General features: G+C 34.2%; 1 protein-coding gene across 4 annotated transcripts in view; it reads left to right on the top strand.

The window, feature by feature from the left end:
- The window catches only part of LOC110662311 (rho GTPase-activating protein 7), a 32685-nt gene extending 18528 nt beyond the window's left edge, over positions 1 to 14157 (top strand). For 2 of the 4 annotated variants that reach the window (XM_021821245.2, XM_021821248.2), the window contains 14 exons: positions 595 to 650; positions 738 to 807; positions 3656 to 3743; positions 4371 to 4614; positions 5678 to 5899; positions 7683 to 8030; positions 9204 to 9253; positions 9782 to 9842; positions 9929 to 10012; positions 10416 to 10529; positions 10629 to 10798; positions 11588 to 11657; positions 13075 to 13275; positions 13578 to 14157. In XM_021821245.2, the coding sequence (XP_021676937.2) occupies positions 595 to 650; positions 738 to 807; positions 3656 to 3743; positions 4371 to 4614; positions 5678 to 5899; positions 7683 to 8030; positions 9204 to 9253; positions 9782 to 9842; positions 9929 to 10012; positions 10416 to 10529; positions 10629 to 10798; positions 11588 to 11657; positions 13075 to 13275; positions 13578 to 13763 (1964 nt within the window). In that variant the 3' untranslated portion in view covers positions 13764 to 14157. Of the gene's footprint in view, positions 1 to 594; positions 651 to 737; positions 808 to 3655; positions 3744 to 4370; positions 4615 to 5677; positions 5900 to 7682; positions 8031 to 9203; positions 9254 to 9781; positions 9843 to 9928; positions 10013 to 10415; positions 10530 to 10628; positions 10799 to 11587; positions 11658 to 12884; positions 12937 to 13074; positions 13276 to 13577 lie in introns of those variants that run through there. The other 2 variants (XM_021821246.2, XM_021821247.2) reach the window with 2 other exon arrangements.
- The last annotated feature ends 4003 nt before the right edge of the window (positions 14158 to 18160 follow it).

The raw sequence follows: 18160 nt of genomic DNA, 5'->3' as shown, positions 1-18160 counted from the left end.
TCCAGTGTAGAGGCTGAGTTTAGAGCAATGGCTTAAGGTATTTGTGAACTATTGTGGTTACGAAAGTTGGAGGAATTAAAATTGCTGAAAACTAGTGGTTTATACCTGTTCTGTGATAACAAAGCTGCCATCAGTATAGTTCACAATCCAGTTTAGCATGATCGGACTAAGCATATAGAGATTGACAAACATTTTATAAAAGAAAAAGTTGTCAATAGTTCCTTAAATATCTCTTATGTAGGGTCGAAAAACCAGTTGGCTGATGTGTTCACTAAGGGATTAAGTTGTAAGGGGTTTCATACCCTAGTTTGCAAGTTGGGCATGTGCAACATACATGAACCAACTTGAGGGGGAGTGTTGGAATCACTCAATTAGTGTAAATCCCTTAATCAGTGTAAATTAGCTGTAAATTAGAATATAATTAGGAATCATTGTATTTATTGGCTATTATTAGTTTTCTAGTTAGTTCTAGCCTGTGTATATAAATTAGAATGCTTGTAAATCATTTTAGTATGAAGAAATATAAAAGAAAATTTTCCAAATTCTCAGTTTTCTACAGTTTCCATTACTAAATTTGCCCTTGATCATTACCAGGAAAGACTGAATTTGAAGTAGATGAAGATGCTCATGTTGTTGGTGATTGTGTAAAGGTATTTCTTGTTGCTGCATGTTGCAATTTGTGACTTTTTGATGAAATGCACTTGTTTCTGTATTTACTGAAGCTTTCTGATCTGTAGCATGTCTTAAGGGAGCTGCCCTCCTCTCCAGTTCCAGCATCCTGCTGCACTGCATTGCTGGAGGCTTATAGTAAGTTCAGCTTTATATCTTCCTTTCTCTTATTTGAGCATTTATCTTCTTTTCTATTTTATATATATCTTTTTGTATATATTACATGGTAGAAGGTTGATATTAACACAAAATGGATGAAATTGGAATCTTTTGTCCTGCCATCACAGAGGGAAAGATTTGACTTTCTTTATCATTATGCTTGCTGTAGCAATAGACGTTCTTCCAAAGTTAATTAAAATAATTATATAATTGAACCTCTGCACAATACCCATGCATATTAAATACTTTTTTGAGCATTGGGTAACTCGTGGATACCAAGACTAACTTAATGTCATTAACAAAAGTTAATAATATCAATGATGATTTTGAACTGACAAAAGATGATGCTCCCCAGTGAGTCAATGTTGTAAATTCTTTCAAGATTACATGTAGTTCTATCTTGTGAACTTTTGTTTCAGTTCCAATATTCCCCCTGTTTTTCACCTTTCTGTACATTTTTTCCAGTTAGAATATGGTGGGTTTCTAATCATGAAGTCTCCATTTGCCCCCTAGCATTGCTGTGCCCTTAGTCAAAATATTATTAAACAAAATTGAGTTAAAATATTACTAAACAAAATTGAGTGTTACTTCTTGTGTCAATCGTAGCTGATCTGTGCTGAACATATATTGAGCTCTTGAGCTCAAGGTGTGTTCCCTCAACTCCTTGATTTGGTCCTGTAGACGCCAGTTTACTCTAAAAAATAAAATATTGGATAAAAACCTAATGGATGGCCGTGTTGCAAGAAAATGTATAAAAAAATGCATGCAAATTTCTTTATTTGCTGATGTAAAAAAATAAAATAGAAGAGCTGAAAAGGTTAATTTATTACGCTATTTACATTTTTTTTAATCTGAGCCAGCATACTTGGTGCCCACTCACATATATTGGTGCATTTATTAAATGCATTTAATGTCTGTTAAATTGGTACTTGATTGGACCACATTGAGGAGTTGAGGGACATATGTGCATTATTTAATTGTGTATTATTTAACTAAATAGTGCACATACTATAATTTTCAGTCAGATAGCTCAATAATAATACAAGGAAAAAAAAAACAAAGTTTAGGTCTTTTTAGTGGTTGTTGCTGTAATTTTAACATAAAGCTTCATAATTCTAATAAAAGTTATCTCGGGCGTGCCTGAGGCGCAAGGCGCACCAGGCGAGAGACCCAACGCCACGGGAACCCAAAGGCAAGCGACCTATAGGAGGCACACCCAGGCGAGCCCAGGCGCACCAAAGCGTCAGACACGCCTAGGCGTGCCCCAAGGAGCCCAGCCATAAAAAACCCAGAAATTGCTTTCTCTTTCCTTACCCACATGCAGACAGCAACCACAAAACTAAGAAGAAGACGAAGAAGACCGCATCCACAAAGCAAGCAGAAGAAGAAAAAAGGACAAAAGCCTTGAAGAAGAAGAAGAAGAAGTGGACTTATATTGGTGTCCTATCTGTCATGCGCTAATACTATTTAAATGGGCTGATTGACTGGTCAACAAGAAACTTATCCCTATTAATTTTGAAACTACAGCATTTCACTGAGTTCCACTTGAGCACCATTTAACTATGGTAGAATGCAGCACTTTAACAACTTAAACTGCACCAAGAAGCTAATATATTTTATTAATTATTAGTTTTCTTTTCATGTGTTTTTTTAAATTCTAATTTTTCATAAATTAAAAATAAATATAAATTATTTTTAAATTGGATACATGCTTATTTGTAATAAGTTTACTTAAATTATGTTCAGTAAACTATTATTAAAATGAATATAAAGCGAAAATTAAAATTATAATACAATAAAAAATTAAAATTATTATTTTAATATTATATTTGATTGAAAAGTAAAATTAATATAATATATTTTAATGATAATTTTTCACAATATATAGTTTAATTGACAATCATGGTGATGTAATAAATAAAAATAAGTAATGAAATGAATAACATATTACATATGTAATTAATATTCAGTAATTAAATTTATAGTGCTTATTTTTTAATGAATTTATTATATAATTTATTTTTAATGTAATTTTTTTTTTAATTTTTGTGCTTTATGTTGCTCAAGTGCGCCCCCTGTGATTTATGCCTAGGCTCCAATATCCCTTGGCGCTTTAGTGCGCCTTGAGTTTTTAATAACTATGATTCTAATGCTATTTGCATTAATATTTTGAACTGTGTAAGGGTACTATCTGTTTCAATTGAATTTTGATTTGATTGGCTCTAAAATTGCCAATTCTAGTAAAAACATGGTGCGGTATTAATTTAAATAATTTGTTTATGCACTGTATTATTAAGTGGGACATATTGGTTCTAATCTTTTTTCTTTTCTTATAAGAATTTTTAGCAAAACAATTTTTTTCTTAGTTTTATTTTGTAATATATTCATGTTAGAATGTTATATGTTGTTAATATATTGAAATTCTAACTTCATGGTAAGTACAAGCAGGTGGGTGTATCATGTAATATAAATGTGTATTTTTTTGCATTTATCTTCAATAAACTTTAAAAAGTATTTTCGGATGAAATTGTTTAATCAGTTCTTTAAACACTAATATTCACATGTTAAAAATTACTGAGATCATTTGTATTGCGTGTGACATGTCACTAGTATGCATAAAATGCAGTCAGGAATTAGGATAAATATCTTTCAAAAATGGAAGAATGGCTTGTTTAGAACCATTTCTTCTGTTCTCAAAAGTTTATTTTGTATACATGAAGATGTAAATTTTGGTTTATGGATGTATCTACTTGTCTTGGTTGTGGGCTAAAATGTCAAGTGCCTGATTAGATGTTGTTACTGTTCTTTTGTTGTTTTATCGAATAAGAAATTGATCGTAAGGAAGCTCAGATTAATGCAATGCGCTCTGCAATATTGGAGACATTTCCTGAACCAAACCGACGTTTATTACAGAGGTAATCTCTTCGTACATATTTTTTACTTAGTTTTTGGATTTCTCAAGCTTTCTTGTGGGACCGACTGGTCTTAACGTTCATGCTTTCAGATTTGAGTTTGAAATTAAAATCTCAAGTTTGCTATACTCTTCATAGCTTCACTTTTTTTTGTCAGCATTATATTCATAGTGTATTTTCCATGGTGTTGGATTATCTTTTTCCAATAAAAGTGATTATACAATGATACCCACTGTGTTGACTAATGAGCCTAATGCATTAAAAAAACAAAAAGTTGTTCCGTCAAGGCATGTTATTTTGTCATTGTTTGAGTGTAATTTAGGATATGCAAAATAATGCTCATCAATTGCTCCTGGATGCTTACACTAAAGTAGAGAGGAATATTAGCTTGTATTGCAAGTGTTTACGGCTTCATTGGGCAATTATTGTTCTCCTGTTTGGGGATAACTGGCTCTATTGAGAATTAAAACTGAGAAATTTAAAGTTCTGAGATAGATAATATGTTGGACCAGGACCTTTTGAAGGAATGTGTGTGTTAGTCATTAGTGGTGTAGCAAGAGGTTTCTCATGAGTATAAAATATTTGTACTTGCTTCAATCTAGTATTTCTTATTGCCTTCATATTTTGCAGAATTCTGAAGATGATGCATACAATCTCTTCTCATGCTCATGAAAATCGAATGACTGCATCTGCTGTTGCTGCTTGCATGGCACCCTTGCTGTTGCGTCCTCTATTAGCTGGTGAATGTGAGTTGGAAGATGACTTCGATATTAATGGTGACAGTTCTGCTCAGCTTCTTGCTGCTGCGAATGCTGCTAATAATGCTCAAGCCATCATTGCAACTCTTTTAGAGGAGCATGACAATATTTTTGATGTAAGATACCGTATATTTGTTGTTTGATAATGGGACATCAGTTTCATTGCTCCTTCATATTTGGTATATGGTGATCAATGGGTTTCTGTCTGTATCAATGAATGCTGATGTTTTGCATTGAAACAAAATTGTGGAGATTTGGAATTGGAGGACAATTTTTTTTATTGCAAATAAAAAAAGAAAAGAAATTACTACTTTTGGTCTCTCTTTCTTTTTTTTTTGGAGAGTTTGGGGCATATTTAACGGTAGTTTCATTGAGGGAGAGAGAAGCTTTCTCTGCTCATAGTGATAGTTGGAATAGAAATTTTGGACTTTGGTACAGTAGATAGCTTTTTCGAATGTTTCTGTTGTCTGTTCTGCAAAATTGAACGAAATTCTTTTACTTAATAGATGCTTTTTCACTCTGTAAGTTGTGTCAAAATTGAAAAGATTGGAGAAACTGAACTGGATCGCGGAATTGAAAAGTGTGAGGATGTCACCAGTTAAATTGTGAGTTACATGGTTGAGCAGTTGGTTTTCTATCATAGTCTTAACATCAGAATATTAGATACATTTCATGGGTTACAATAGCTCTGATGTTAAGCTGCTGCTCTTTTCTAGCGTTCTTATAGATTGACCAGGTTCAAGTCCTGCCACTTGCTGTATTTGAGTAATTTTATGCAAAACTAAGCAAATCAATTCTGACAAGCTCACTGAAACTTGATTGAGCTGAATGTGTCTGACCAGGTTTCAACATAGTTGTCCTGTAGTCAGTCACTGTAGCAAACAAGTGCTAGAGTTACTGGCATGATTCAACAGGTTTGGCTATTCTGGGTTGAATAACTATACTGACTTGTGATAAACAAGAAAAGTGTAAAGATCCGGAGTTGAAAATTAGCAATAGCATTAGATGGAATACTCTTGGCTATGCGTAAAAAACCCTGAAAGAGACCAGCACAACTTATATCATCTGCTTTTTCTTTGGAATTTGCTTAACATCATCACAAGTTTATCATCGTTGAAGTTTCTTTAAAATATTTTATACTTGTTCTGGTATTGATGTGTAGCTATTGTCTGTTTTCAGGATGAAAATCTTCATAGATGCTCTGTCGCTGCTGATTCTCGGATAGAAAACAGTGGGAGTGAAGATTCAACCGATGATGAAAATATGGATTTGAAAGAAAATGGTTATCACGATGCAGAAAATGAAGTTGATCAAGAAACTGATGATGATGCTGAACGTGTAATCAGTGGAAAATTGAGTGAGAGCAGTGGTTATGCTGGCAGTGATCTTTATGACTATAAGGTTGTTGAGGTTCTCTCTTACGCATTTACAGAAGCATCTCCATATATTTCTCACTTTTTCGACTTGTTCTTTTGTCTTCCTGCATGTGCACTGATCCAAGAGTAGTGATGCTTGGAATTTTGGACAGATTCCATAATTTTGCAACTCAATATGAAATAATTGATAAGAGACACCAAAGGATGTGTCACCCATGTATGCTAGGGACCAGTCCCCTCACTATGAGAACAGGGAGAAAGAAAAGAAAAAGATAGCTAGGTTAACGGAAGGAAAATGATCACAACCTCAAAAAATTAGGAATATGTTGTATGTGATATGTGATATCTTTGCATTCATTGAACAGTGATTTTATTTTTTTGAAGTCCCAAATCTATACTTATCCAATTTATCCTTATACAATTGAATGGCATTCCCTTTTGCTATTTAAGTTTACTGCAAGATGTAAAAACACCTGGGGATGCTCAAATTGGTGGTGTTGTGAGTGATTGTTTTTAATGTAAAGACAGCAAGTGGTCTGCAAAATCTCAATCTTTTTATAATAATTTTTTTGGTAGGGATTATTGAGAAGGGTAAGAGCTCTTTTCCATTAAAAGCAACTTAGATTGTGAAGGTGCCCCTAATTGCCTCTATTTTGCTTGGAAAGCCTCTTAATAAAGAAATAAATCTACTCTAGATACATTTATTGAATCAAGGCGCTGCAGAGTTAATAGATGTAGATCATTGAAAGAGAGTTAGAATGTATCTTTGCAAGAGACAAGAAGAATTGACAAACCATGTGCTTCTGCATTGTAATTGTTAAAACTCCTTGGAGTTCAATATGTCAACTCTTGGAATTAATGGATCTACTTGGGGAACATATGAACTGGATCACATCCATGGAGGGGCTCCCATTACAGGGATGTGTTTAAGGAGGTGTGGGGGCCATATCTTTGCTAGTTTGAGGACTATCAGGGACAGATAAACTTGAGGGCTTTCAAAAATGTAGAAACCTACTGGACCTATGTCAATCTTATTATTATAGTTTCCTAAGAACTCATGCAAAACATCTATTTGTTATTGTGCTGAATATAGAAGATTGTAGGAAAGGAATAGGAATGTGACATACTTCTATCATTTAAATAGTGTCTGGAAATGATTAGCGGCAATCACGTATTTGGAATATTGAAGCTGGGAGCACTATTTTGTGTGGCTGACGAGACAGTGCTTTAAGCCTGCATCTGGTGGTACGTGAATTATATCAATGTATCTTTTATACGTTAGAGGGAGTTTACTAGATTTTTCTTTGCTGTCATGGTGAAGATGAAGTTTTGTCATCTCTCTTCTTTTCAATGATATTGTGGGATGATGCGCTCACCTACCATTTAGTCATAATCAAGGTTATCTTATTTGTTTAGATTTCCCCACACTGTTCAATTTCCCAGCCAACGTGCAACTGAACATTTGGTGTTCTAGAGGAATATTGGATATCTCTTGTGAGCCTAGAAGATAATTGAAATTAAACTTTAGCGGGTTTGCAAATAAAAAGAACTAGACTTTTGGCTTTGATGTTTGTGCATGTATGCAATGATATAGTGTATTTGGTTGTAGAGGAATGCCAAGATTTTTGGGAAGTATCTGGAATTAAGTACTTGATTTCAAGTGAAAAATATTTGTATGATTTTGGGATGCTATGCATTCAACATCAATTCATTTATATCTCATCAAGATGTTTGTCTTTCTACTTGATGTCCCTAGGAACCTGTGTTCAGACACTTATTCAATGTATATTCAATTTGTATACATGCAGGCTTTTGGTGGTGATGATTCTGATGGATCACCAAGAACCAATCATGCTCCAGCTGAGAGTTCAAACTTACCTGTTGATTCAGTCCAAACTAGAGATCCTAATGTACAACTCATGGAACAACCAAGTAAACTGAAGAAAGGAAATGATGATTCAATTAGTGATATTCATGTTTCAAATGTACCAGCTGTTGGTGAATCTTGCCGATCAATGGGGGAAATTCTATCTTCAATTGATCCTGTTCCTTCTTCACCTATATCTGGGCTCGATTCATCTGCTGAGAAGCCAACTGGTAAAGTTGCGACCTCCAATCTGAACGGAAAGCGGTCAACATTCTGGGGAAGAAGTAATGTAAGTCAACCAATTGATGCACTGTATGTCACATATCAACTGCATGGAAAGATAAATCGCATTCCATGCAGTTGATAGAATGTTTCAATTTGAGATGGTTCTTGCTAAATTTTCTACTGGGTAAAAAAGCTGTTTAAGAAACCCATTAATGGAAGGTTTTGAGCAATTGTTTATCCCAGTGGATTAAACACCATGTTATGTCACATATCTACTGCATGGAAAGATAAATCACATTCCATGCAGTTGACAATAGAATGTTTCAATTTGAGATGGTTCTTGCTAAATTTTCTACTGGGTAAAAAAGCTGTTTAAGAAACCCATTAATGGAAGGTTTTGAGCAATTGTTTATCCTTGTGGATTAAACACCATGTTTGTTTGTTATGGAATTGGGAATTGAGTGCAATTCTTAGAATAAGATTCCTTTTTTTGATTGTTTGGTTAACAAGGAATCCAATTTATTATGATATTTTTATTTATGTTGAAATCATTTACTTTTAAGTATAATTTTTAAAATTATCATTTAATTTTACATTTTTATTTAAAAAATAAACTTGGATAGAATTCTTTGGATCTAGATATCCATTTCCATTCTCATTCCATTCCCAAGAAGAACCAAGCATGTCCTGAAAACTTAGAAGCAATAGGTTTGGTAAGAAAGTTGTACAATGATAATTCAGCCTTGAGTGAACAGATTGCTTTTTTTGCCCTTCATTATTTGTTTGGAAATATAAGAAAAGTTGATGGGGAAAATTGTGAATACTAGAATTATAATTATGTTATGCCCTTCAGACTTGAGCATTTAAACTATAGCAAGATAATAGGGGTATATGTATGAAAGGCTTACCTATATAATTAATGGCTTTATGCCTTTTCTGTTGTAAACCTTCATAGTTTCAAACATAATGCTACTTTTGTTGGGTTAGAAACTTGAAAAGGGAAAACCATGAGTGGGTTCCAGGAAATTGTACCTTGGTGTACAATTGTCGCTAGACATCAATCCTACACTCTTCTAGAGCTATCCACTCACCTCAAAGTTTTTAACATAGGTTTTCCTAGGCTTTCTTTGTCAGAACTGAGATAAAAGGGTGAGCTTTTGTAGTTCATTTCCTACAGTTTTTAAACTGATAATATATTGCAATATTAGGCATCTAATAATGTTTTTGATCTCTACAGGCCAGAAAGACACCATCGGTGGAATCAGTTGATTTTTCTGGAGAAGAAGAGTAAGATATTGGTTATGTGCATTCTCCTTGAACCACATGAATATATGTGCCTTGGCACTATAAACTGCAATATTCAGATATATAATTGTTGGGCTCATGCTATAAAGCTGGTTTGAGTTGATCTGTCTCAACATTGTTCATTTAATATTTCAATAAGAAATTATAGTCTTTAAGCAGGCTGTCATTGTTTTTATTTGGTATATTGAATTGGACATAATGTAATAAATCCAAAGCATGGTCAGATCTATATAAAACATACAATTCATTAATTATGTGATTCTAAGAAGAATTTCTACACAAATGACATTGTTTCTGTTGCTTGAAGACATCTTAATTTTACATGTCTCAGCTTCCTTTTATAGTTATAGCTGTAATCTAGTTTAGTTCAGCAGTAATTTCTTAAATGCATTTCTTGTGCTAGCTTGTTTGTTTGAAGCACCAACTGTCATTAAATCTCTCTGTTCTATATTTGATATGATCCATAACGCTAATCTAATCTGTTTAACAAAAATACTGTCTTCTTTGTAGGCTTGCTATTCAGAGGCTTGAGATCACAAAAAATGACTTGAAACACAGGATTGCAAAGGAGGTCTAATCACTTTGTTTAAACCTGTTTATACTTGATTATGGAATATGTCCGTTCAGGTCTAACAAGATTTGATGTTGCCTGTTTAGGCCCGAGGGAATGCAATTTTACAAGCTAGCTTAGAGAGAAGGAAGCAAGCTTTGCATGAGCGACGGTTGGCGCTTGAACAAGATGTACTAATTTTTAACTCATTACATATTGCGCTCCTAAAAACTTTAATCTTTATGCTAGTTTGCATTAACTGTTAAATTGGGGCAAGAAAATTTGTGCACTCGATCACTGTATGTATTATTTCTCCTTCAGTAGAAATATTTGGACTTGCATGCAATTCAACTCAAGACTGAATTCAGAATAATCGAGAACATTAATATTTTTTAGTCAATTTCTGATTGCAATTCTGTTCCAGGACTGGGATTGTAGGTGCAAGGTCTAACATTTATGCATGGATATAATGTTTAAGAATGTTTTTTTGCTCTTTCTAAATTAGCATTATAATGTGTTATGAAAAATTGCATATTCATGAGATGGAGTAATATTTTTTTGTTTGTGTCTACTCACTTGTGGGTGACTGTATAGGTGTCAAGATTGCAAGAGCAGCTGCAAGCTGAAAGAGATCTTAGAGCTGCACTCGAAGTTGGCTTGAGCATGTCTTCTGGACAGTTCTCCAGTTCACGGGGCATGGATTCCAAAGTATGTGCAAATCATGAATGACTCCTCCCCTCTTTCCTTGGTCCTTCTATATTGATTATTGGGTAATACACATGCTTATCTCTTAAAATTGATGTGAAGACAAGGGCTGAGCTTGAGGAGATTGCTCTTGCTGAAGCAGATGTGGCCAGGTTGAAACAGAAAGTTGCAGAACTCCACCAGCAACTTAATCAGCAACGGCAGCATCATTATGGTTCCCTCTCTGATGCATGTGACCATTATCAACAGGTCCAAAATCATAGCACTCAACAGTGAGTATACCAAGTCGTCGTCATCATTATCATCATCATCATCATCATCATCTTCTTCTTCTTCTTCTTCTTCTTCTTCTTCAACTATGTTTTATGGTATGAAAATGATGATACATGGCGTATTTCTTCGGATTTGGCACCACCGGTGAATCTTGAAAATTTTCCTGGGGCTGCTGTGATTGAAACTCTGTACTTAACATGTTGAGGGGTTTCTTTCTGAATTTATAAAAGGCTAAAAGGCCTTTTTCAAAGTTTTTTCCCCCAAGCCCCACAGGGCCACGCTGATAACTCCCAAATCAATATGCACATTTTCATATATGTGTGCATACTGCATCTAATGCATGTAGCCAATCTGCTCACATGCATGTTCTTGTTTGTGGTGATAAAAGACCCTTTTTTTAAGCTGCACAGCACTTCTGCATTTTTGGACTTGGTTAGTATAGAAACTTTGAATATTCCAAGCCCTGGCAACAAAATGTGTCATAATGAAGTTCATTTGATAGTTTTTGCTGGAAAGAAAGGGCGAATTATCTTCTGTGTTTTAACATGAAAACTAACTGATTCTTGTTGCATTTGCCTTTTATTTGTTTCGCCTTTTATTATTTTAATGCTAGGATCCAAGGATGAATTACAGATGAATAGCCCCATGAGGACTGAAATTAGGGGCTATTTCACATGGTGATGTAAGAATGTGGCTGGAATGACATTTTTCATATTCTTATTATGCCCTTTCTCTGTTTTTTTTTTTTTTTTTTTTTTTTTTCCTTCTTCTTTTGCTGATATTTGCAGGAGATTTCTTCAGCTAGATTTTGATGCAACCCTTGATTTTGTGAATCATGAAAGGAAACAAAGAACTGAGGTATTGTATAGCGCCTTACTAAAGTAAATTGAAACATTCATTTAAGAGCTTCAGAAAATAGATATTGCATAGTTATAATTACATCTTTCTGCTTTTTCAAAGTTGGGAATTCTAATTTTCTATTCCGCTTAGGATTTAAATCTTGTCAGCTTCTCTTTTGTTTCTCCTTTATGATTTCATGTCACAACAGTTGAACTACAGTTTGGCTCTAAATGAGCTATACTGAACTTGCTTTGCTTATTGATATCCTCGTATGATGGGATTAACTTTATGATCATTTGACATTAAGATAAATAGGATTCATATCATAAGGATGTGAAAAATTTTTGTTGGTTGTCACATATTACAAAGTATAACCCTTCTTTATTTGGGTTTAGGATCTGCTATGTCTGACGCAACTGAGATTAAAATCTTTCATGTGTGGTGTTAAAATCCCTAAAGAGTACTTTCTGCGAGTTTTGTTTTTATTAGAAAACAAATGCAATAATAATAACACTTGATAAAACTTTTGTTATATTTTGTTATTGTATTTTGTGATAGCAGGAAAATATTATTGTAAAATTCATTAATGTCTTTGATATTGAAAATACACTAACAAAGTAGGGAAAAAAAATGTCACAAGTTTACCAAATGAAACATAAATATCGCCTGCTGTTGTTTAACCATATGTTAATTTGAAAAAAAGGAAATCTTCCAAAATAGCCAAATAAGGAAAGGAAAAGCCAAAATAAGCTAACCAGACAAAGTCTAATTTGGTTTGCTAAGATCTATGATGCTGAATGTTAGGAATGTTGGACAGTGAAGAAACATGTCCGTAAAATGAGCATACCAAAGAGACTGATGCTAAGTTAGCTGTATGGGAACATAATCAGTATGAGGGATGAGTGCACTCTAAGGAGGAACTGGCAATCATTGAAGATGAGTTGAGGGAGGATTGATTAAGATGACTTCAATTTCTTGTGTAAACTAATGAAATGCACACGTATATTGAGCATATCCAAGTTATAATAACAAAGAAGATATGAGGTGTACCAATGATTGATTACATGATCAAGATAGGATGTTGTATAACTATATGTTACTGAAAAAGTGGCCCTAAACTGAGTAAAATAGAGGAAAAGAACCACAGCTAATCCCAACTTGCACATGGTTGTTCAAGAAGATTCCACAATCTGCTTTTCTTGGTTATCTTGGTGAAACAGTTTGAAATTTGTTGTTATTTTGTAGATCATTAGTGGTGGCAATGTAGGAGAAGAATTATAGAGATAGAGAATCAAAGGTATTGAGATAGTTGAACAATGCTTATTTCTTGAATCCATAAGCATTTTAAGACCCTAGCAATCATCATTCCAATCTCTTCTCTCAAATACTACTATACAAATCCAACTCGATTATAATTATAACTGCTATGCTACAGGAGAGTTTGTTGGAGGCAGATTGGAGGAATGTTAAAGGAACAGGATTAGCAACCGGCAGCAGTAACAGGCAACCTCCGCGAAAGCAATTTGTGGAATCAACAAGCCTCAATGATTCTAAAAGCACTGAGGCATCCACTAACATGTCCATGGATGAGTTCTGCGGTGTTGATTCTGCTCCCTCCACTTCAAGGGCAATAGAGGTAAGTGTTTGCTCAGAGTATGTCCAACTATGAATTCATAGATCTTAATATTTTTGTTGACATGGAAAACACTGAGCTGGAGATATGAATGCATCGGCTTTTTCTCAATACGGAATATTCTATTGTATCGTAGAAATAAATCCATTCAAGGAGTGAGAAAATTTTGACGGTAAATGAAAAGATCTGTGATGAGAGGGGAAAAAAACAATAATCTTGGTTTATTTTTTGCCTAAAATGGAAATAGCATTCATTGCAATATAATAAAACCTTCTAATTCCAGTTATCCATGGATGATGTTGCAGATGATGGATTATCCAAGACATCCGTCGGCAGCTTCTGCAGCTTTGGTAGAATTAACTACAAGGCTTGATTTCTTTAAGGAGAGGCGTTCTCAGCTGATGGAACAGCTCCACAACCTTGACTTGAACTACGGCACAGCATCATCACAAGATTTTATTTATAGACCATCATCCCCACCCTGGAACTAACAAAAGATGATGCTCACAAGCGAGTCAATGTTGTTGTTGTACATTCTTTCAGGGTTGCATATAGTTTTATCTTGTGTACTTTTGCTTCAATTCCAATATTCTCCCTTCTTTTTTCACCTTTCTCTACATTTTTCTAGTTGGCATATGCATATGATTGGATTCTAATCTTCATTTCCCTCTTAGCATTGGTATGCCTTTTGTCACAAAATATTGTAGAAGAAAAAAAATTGAGTGTTACTTGTGTCAATAGTTAGCTGACCTGTTCTGAAAGTACATTTTCGAAGAGACCTTTTTCCCTTTGAGAAACATATATATCTTGCATTTATCGGATAAGAGCAGTTCTGTGTATATGGACGTTAATGAGTGAATGAATGATTGGAATTTGATGGGTGTATTGCGAAGGCAAATTTTTTGAGCTTCAATTGTAAGGGAAATTCTAGGTTTGCTACAAATATGTATTACTAAATGAAGAACAGTAATTTTACAAATATATATTACTAAATGAAGAACAGTAATTTTGTCAATGATTTTTCTTTTCTGTATGATGAATTGATCGAATTTTTCTCTTCTAAACAGAAAAGAGGTGAAGAGGAAAAGAAATGGCAAGAGAAAAAAAGCTTATTTAGCGAGATATTTTTTTTGGAGAATATGTGGTTGAGAGAATGAAGGAGGAGAGATGGTCTCATTTTAGTTGATTTTACCGGTGGTTTTGTTATTAATGAAGTTTTATGGTCGAGTAACAATTTTTATTTTTCCTAGCTTTAATGTTGATTGATAAATTAGAGTGAATTTATGTATTATAAGAAAGTGCGTTATAACTAATAAACATTTGCACTAGTTAATGAATTTTAATTTATTGATGTCTTTAATATTAAAATTTTGAATTAAAATTAATTATGTAACAATAATAAGTTTTTACATTAATACTATGTTTGGATATGATTCGGGCATGATTACTAAATCACTAAAATGCCCCACTTAAACATAAAATATGCAGTCAGCAAAAGTAAGTATTCAGATGAAAAGAAGCAAGTGAATAGATCGGATTTTGTTAAAATTGTTATAATTTTAATAGTGGTTCAGTCACATCTCAAACTTGGATGTCACGATCGGACCTTTGTTGAATATGTGGCACTCGCCCGGCTGACCCTTTCTTCTTGCATGAATATGGATTTTCTCTACAAAAGTTTCCAAACAAATGAAAAAGAAAAAATGATGATGCATTCGTTTCTGCACTCAATAATCGTTATCAACACTCTCGTGACAGATCTCGCCATTGCCAACTGCGGCGTCCGATCTCCATAACTTCGTTGCTCCCGGAACCAAGCTCTTCATGGCTTTAATTGTGGACCAAGAGATGATGCATGTTCTACTGTTGGCATTTACAGTAGTTTTAATGTTACTCTCATGCCAAAATCTAACTTTCCATATAGAAATCTATCTTTGTTAAGTTTTAAGAACTAACTTAAGTGGAATGATATTAGCCATTACCAGAGAATAATGATATGTCTTCCTTTTCAACGCAGAATTTATCATCTCTTTCCACCAAGGATGTCACGATCCAATCTATGGGCCAGACCGGCACTAGGAGCTGGGCTAGCCTAAAGCCCCTAAAACCCGTAGTAAGCTTAATTATTCATCAATCCAATCCTAAAGCCCAATTTCAAGAATGCAACTGGACAGAATTCGGTCATAAAAGGGACTATTCAACAGAGAGTTTTTTACTCATCCGACCTGTAAATACAATTTAAAATAAATTGGGGAGCTCAGCTCACCCTCCACATGCTCATAATATCAAAAATCCAATAGGAGCTCAACTCCCTCCTCCAATCTAGTCATACATGCAATTAATAATCTTACAAATTCAACACCATATTATATTATAGACCCAAATTAATTAAAATACTCATAACACATACGGAATCTAAAATTTAACTCAATTGTACAAAATACATCAAATACTACTAATTGACCTGCGAAGAAGAAGTACAGGTTAGTTACAACAAATAATCCTCCTGTAGCCTAAAAAAATAGATGAATAGAAGTAAGCGTTCGACTCAAAGAGTAAAATACTAATTTTAACCATAATTTTTATAGCTATCTAAAGTTAATGCATCATAAGGAATGGAATGCAATATCATTATAAATTTCATACAAATCACATCATAATAGTAAAAGGGCAATTTGGAGTACTCACACTGAAGGAACGGAAGCATGAAAAACACAAGATTATACCATTGAATTCAAAAATTTTCACCTAGGGTCACATGCACCATGCAAGATTTATTTTTATCTATTTGATTTCAATGATAAACAACATATTAAAACTCTTTTAATATGTTTTTGGATCTGTATTTGCCATTTAAGATTTTAAAATTAATCAGATTAATTTTAGAACCCTAGATTAAATCAAGAACGATTACACTAACCTCTTGATGTGCTGCAGCGTGTCTGCGCCTTTGAGATTCGTCTTCAGGACACCAAATGTTGTCCCTCTAGCTTGTCCACACCAAGAACACCTATGGCAGCCCTTGAACAGCTTCTAAAGCCTTTTCTATTAATTAGAAATTCAAGTTCTGCCTTTTAAGAGATTAGAGATGCAAACAGGACACTAGAAACAATTTCTAGTGTTCTTAATTCAAGAGATTGATAGCTAATCTCTTTGAATTGATGAGAGATGAAAAGAAATAGCTGGAGAGGCTCAAAGTGGCGTGACATATGAGAGGAGAGGCTGCTGGTTATGTTTTCTTTTCATAACCACACTTAAATAGCTAGGTTAACACATTAAACCCTAAACTCTATTTACTTAGAGGAACAGATTCCTTCTTGATCAACACCTACCTCCATATATAACTAGCAGGAGCCAACACATGCCCATATACCCATACATAGTACAAGTATGAAAGCAGTATCAAACTCAAACTACCTATATACAAGATAACTGTGCTATCTCAGGTCTAAAGATTATATGCACTGATATGATTTATGACAAAACATTGACAAGAGTAAACTCCATGTGCTTGTCATAAGTGTCACTGGTTCGGCCTACTTATCATTTATAAGTGCCTATCATGTTTGTTATATGGCATGAGACTCACCATTCCATCTTATTTATATCTCATATAAATAACTTGGGAACAAACATGAATACAATCTTTCTGGATAAGTCATGTCCTTATTATGAAGTATCCTCGATTGTGAATCTATTTATGATACTTTGTGCTAGAAATATTGTCACTCATATTCTTAACAACTTAAGAATAATATTTCTAACAAAATATCAATGGACCTTTTCTATTACACATAAATATATTATGTAAACGGAAAAGTGGAATTGCCTTTTATTATTAAAAATATGTACAAGATACATACTAAATGATATGCTCTAGGGCATACTACTAACACACACACCCAACACTGTTCAAACAGTACATATATGGGAGTTGATCCCCTATACAGTTCTCTTAAATTAACCTCTGCCAGCTAGTGTCTCTCAAGCCTGACTTTCGCTTAGTAAACCAAATGCGGGGGCCAGCGAGTGTCTCTCAAGCCGTGTCTACCCGTCCTATCCATATCCAATACCATATCATACGCACACCAACGCATGCACATTACTCCAAATTATCACAAATAACATCCATGACACTTCATTAATTATGAATGTAATATAAATCGTGCCTAGTGTTTAACTGTAACACCCCCGTTGCATAGCCTGGTATATTTCACTGTTCCGGTGACCGGTGTCGGTCCGGACAATTAATGGGATTAGGGCCACACTTAAGACAATTTGAGAAGCCATAAACACAAATAATTAGTAATGTTTAATTAGTTAACTATAAATACGAAAAACAGAACATAAGAGGTTAAACGAGCCGAGAGTCATAGTGATGAGTGACCTCCTCGGGAACGACTGCGAAGTCGTTTTAAACTCAAATTTCGAACCGTAAAAAGTGACGCTGCGGTCCTTAAGACCCTTATAGACACAGTGGAAAAGAGAAAATCACGAAAAAGAACTGTTAAGCCAGTCAAATAATTAGGTCAGGGAGCCGGAAGAAATATTGGATTATTTGCAAACCGGGATGAACCGACGAAGGGCAATTTGGTCAATTGACCCCGAGAGCTGACTCCTGACCTAACTGTCCAATAAAATCGGAGAAAAGAAAATTTCGGAATCGGGAATTAAATTAAAGAACTAATAGAAAAAAATAAATAGAAAAAAAAAAAGAAAAAGATGGAAAAGTCAAAGTTGATGACATCATGAATGACGTCATAAACAAATTAATTAAGTGAATTATTAAATTGGAATTTATGATCTTCCAAAGCAAAATAAATAAAAGGAAATAAAAGAAAAAAAAAATTAGAAAAATTCTTCATCTTCTCCCTTCATTGTGCCGCCC

Source organism: Hevea brasiliensis, chromosome 16 (assembly GCF_030052815.1).
Source record: "Hevea brasiliensis isolate MT/VB/25A 57/8 chromosome 16, ASM3005281v1, whole genome shotgun sequence".
In the NCBI taxonomy this organism is placed as follows: domain Eukaryota; kingdom Viridiplantae; phylum Streptophyta; class Magnoliopsida; order Malpighiales; family Euphorbiaceae; genus Hevea; species Hevea brasiliensis.
The sequence above is the reverse complement of the archived record's forward strand: the minus strand, read 5'-3'. Positions and strand labels throughout refer to the sequence as shown.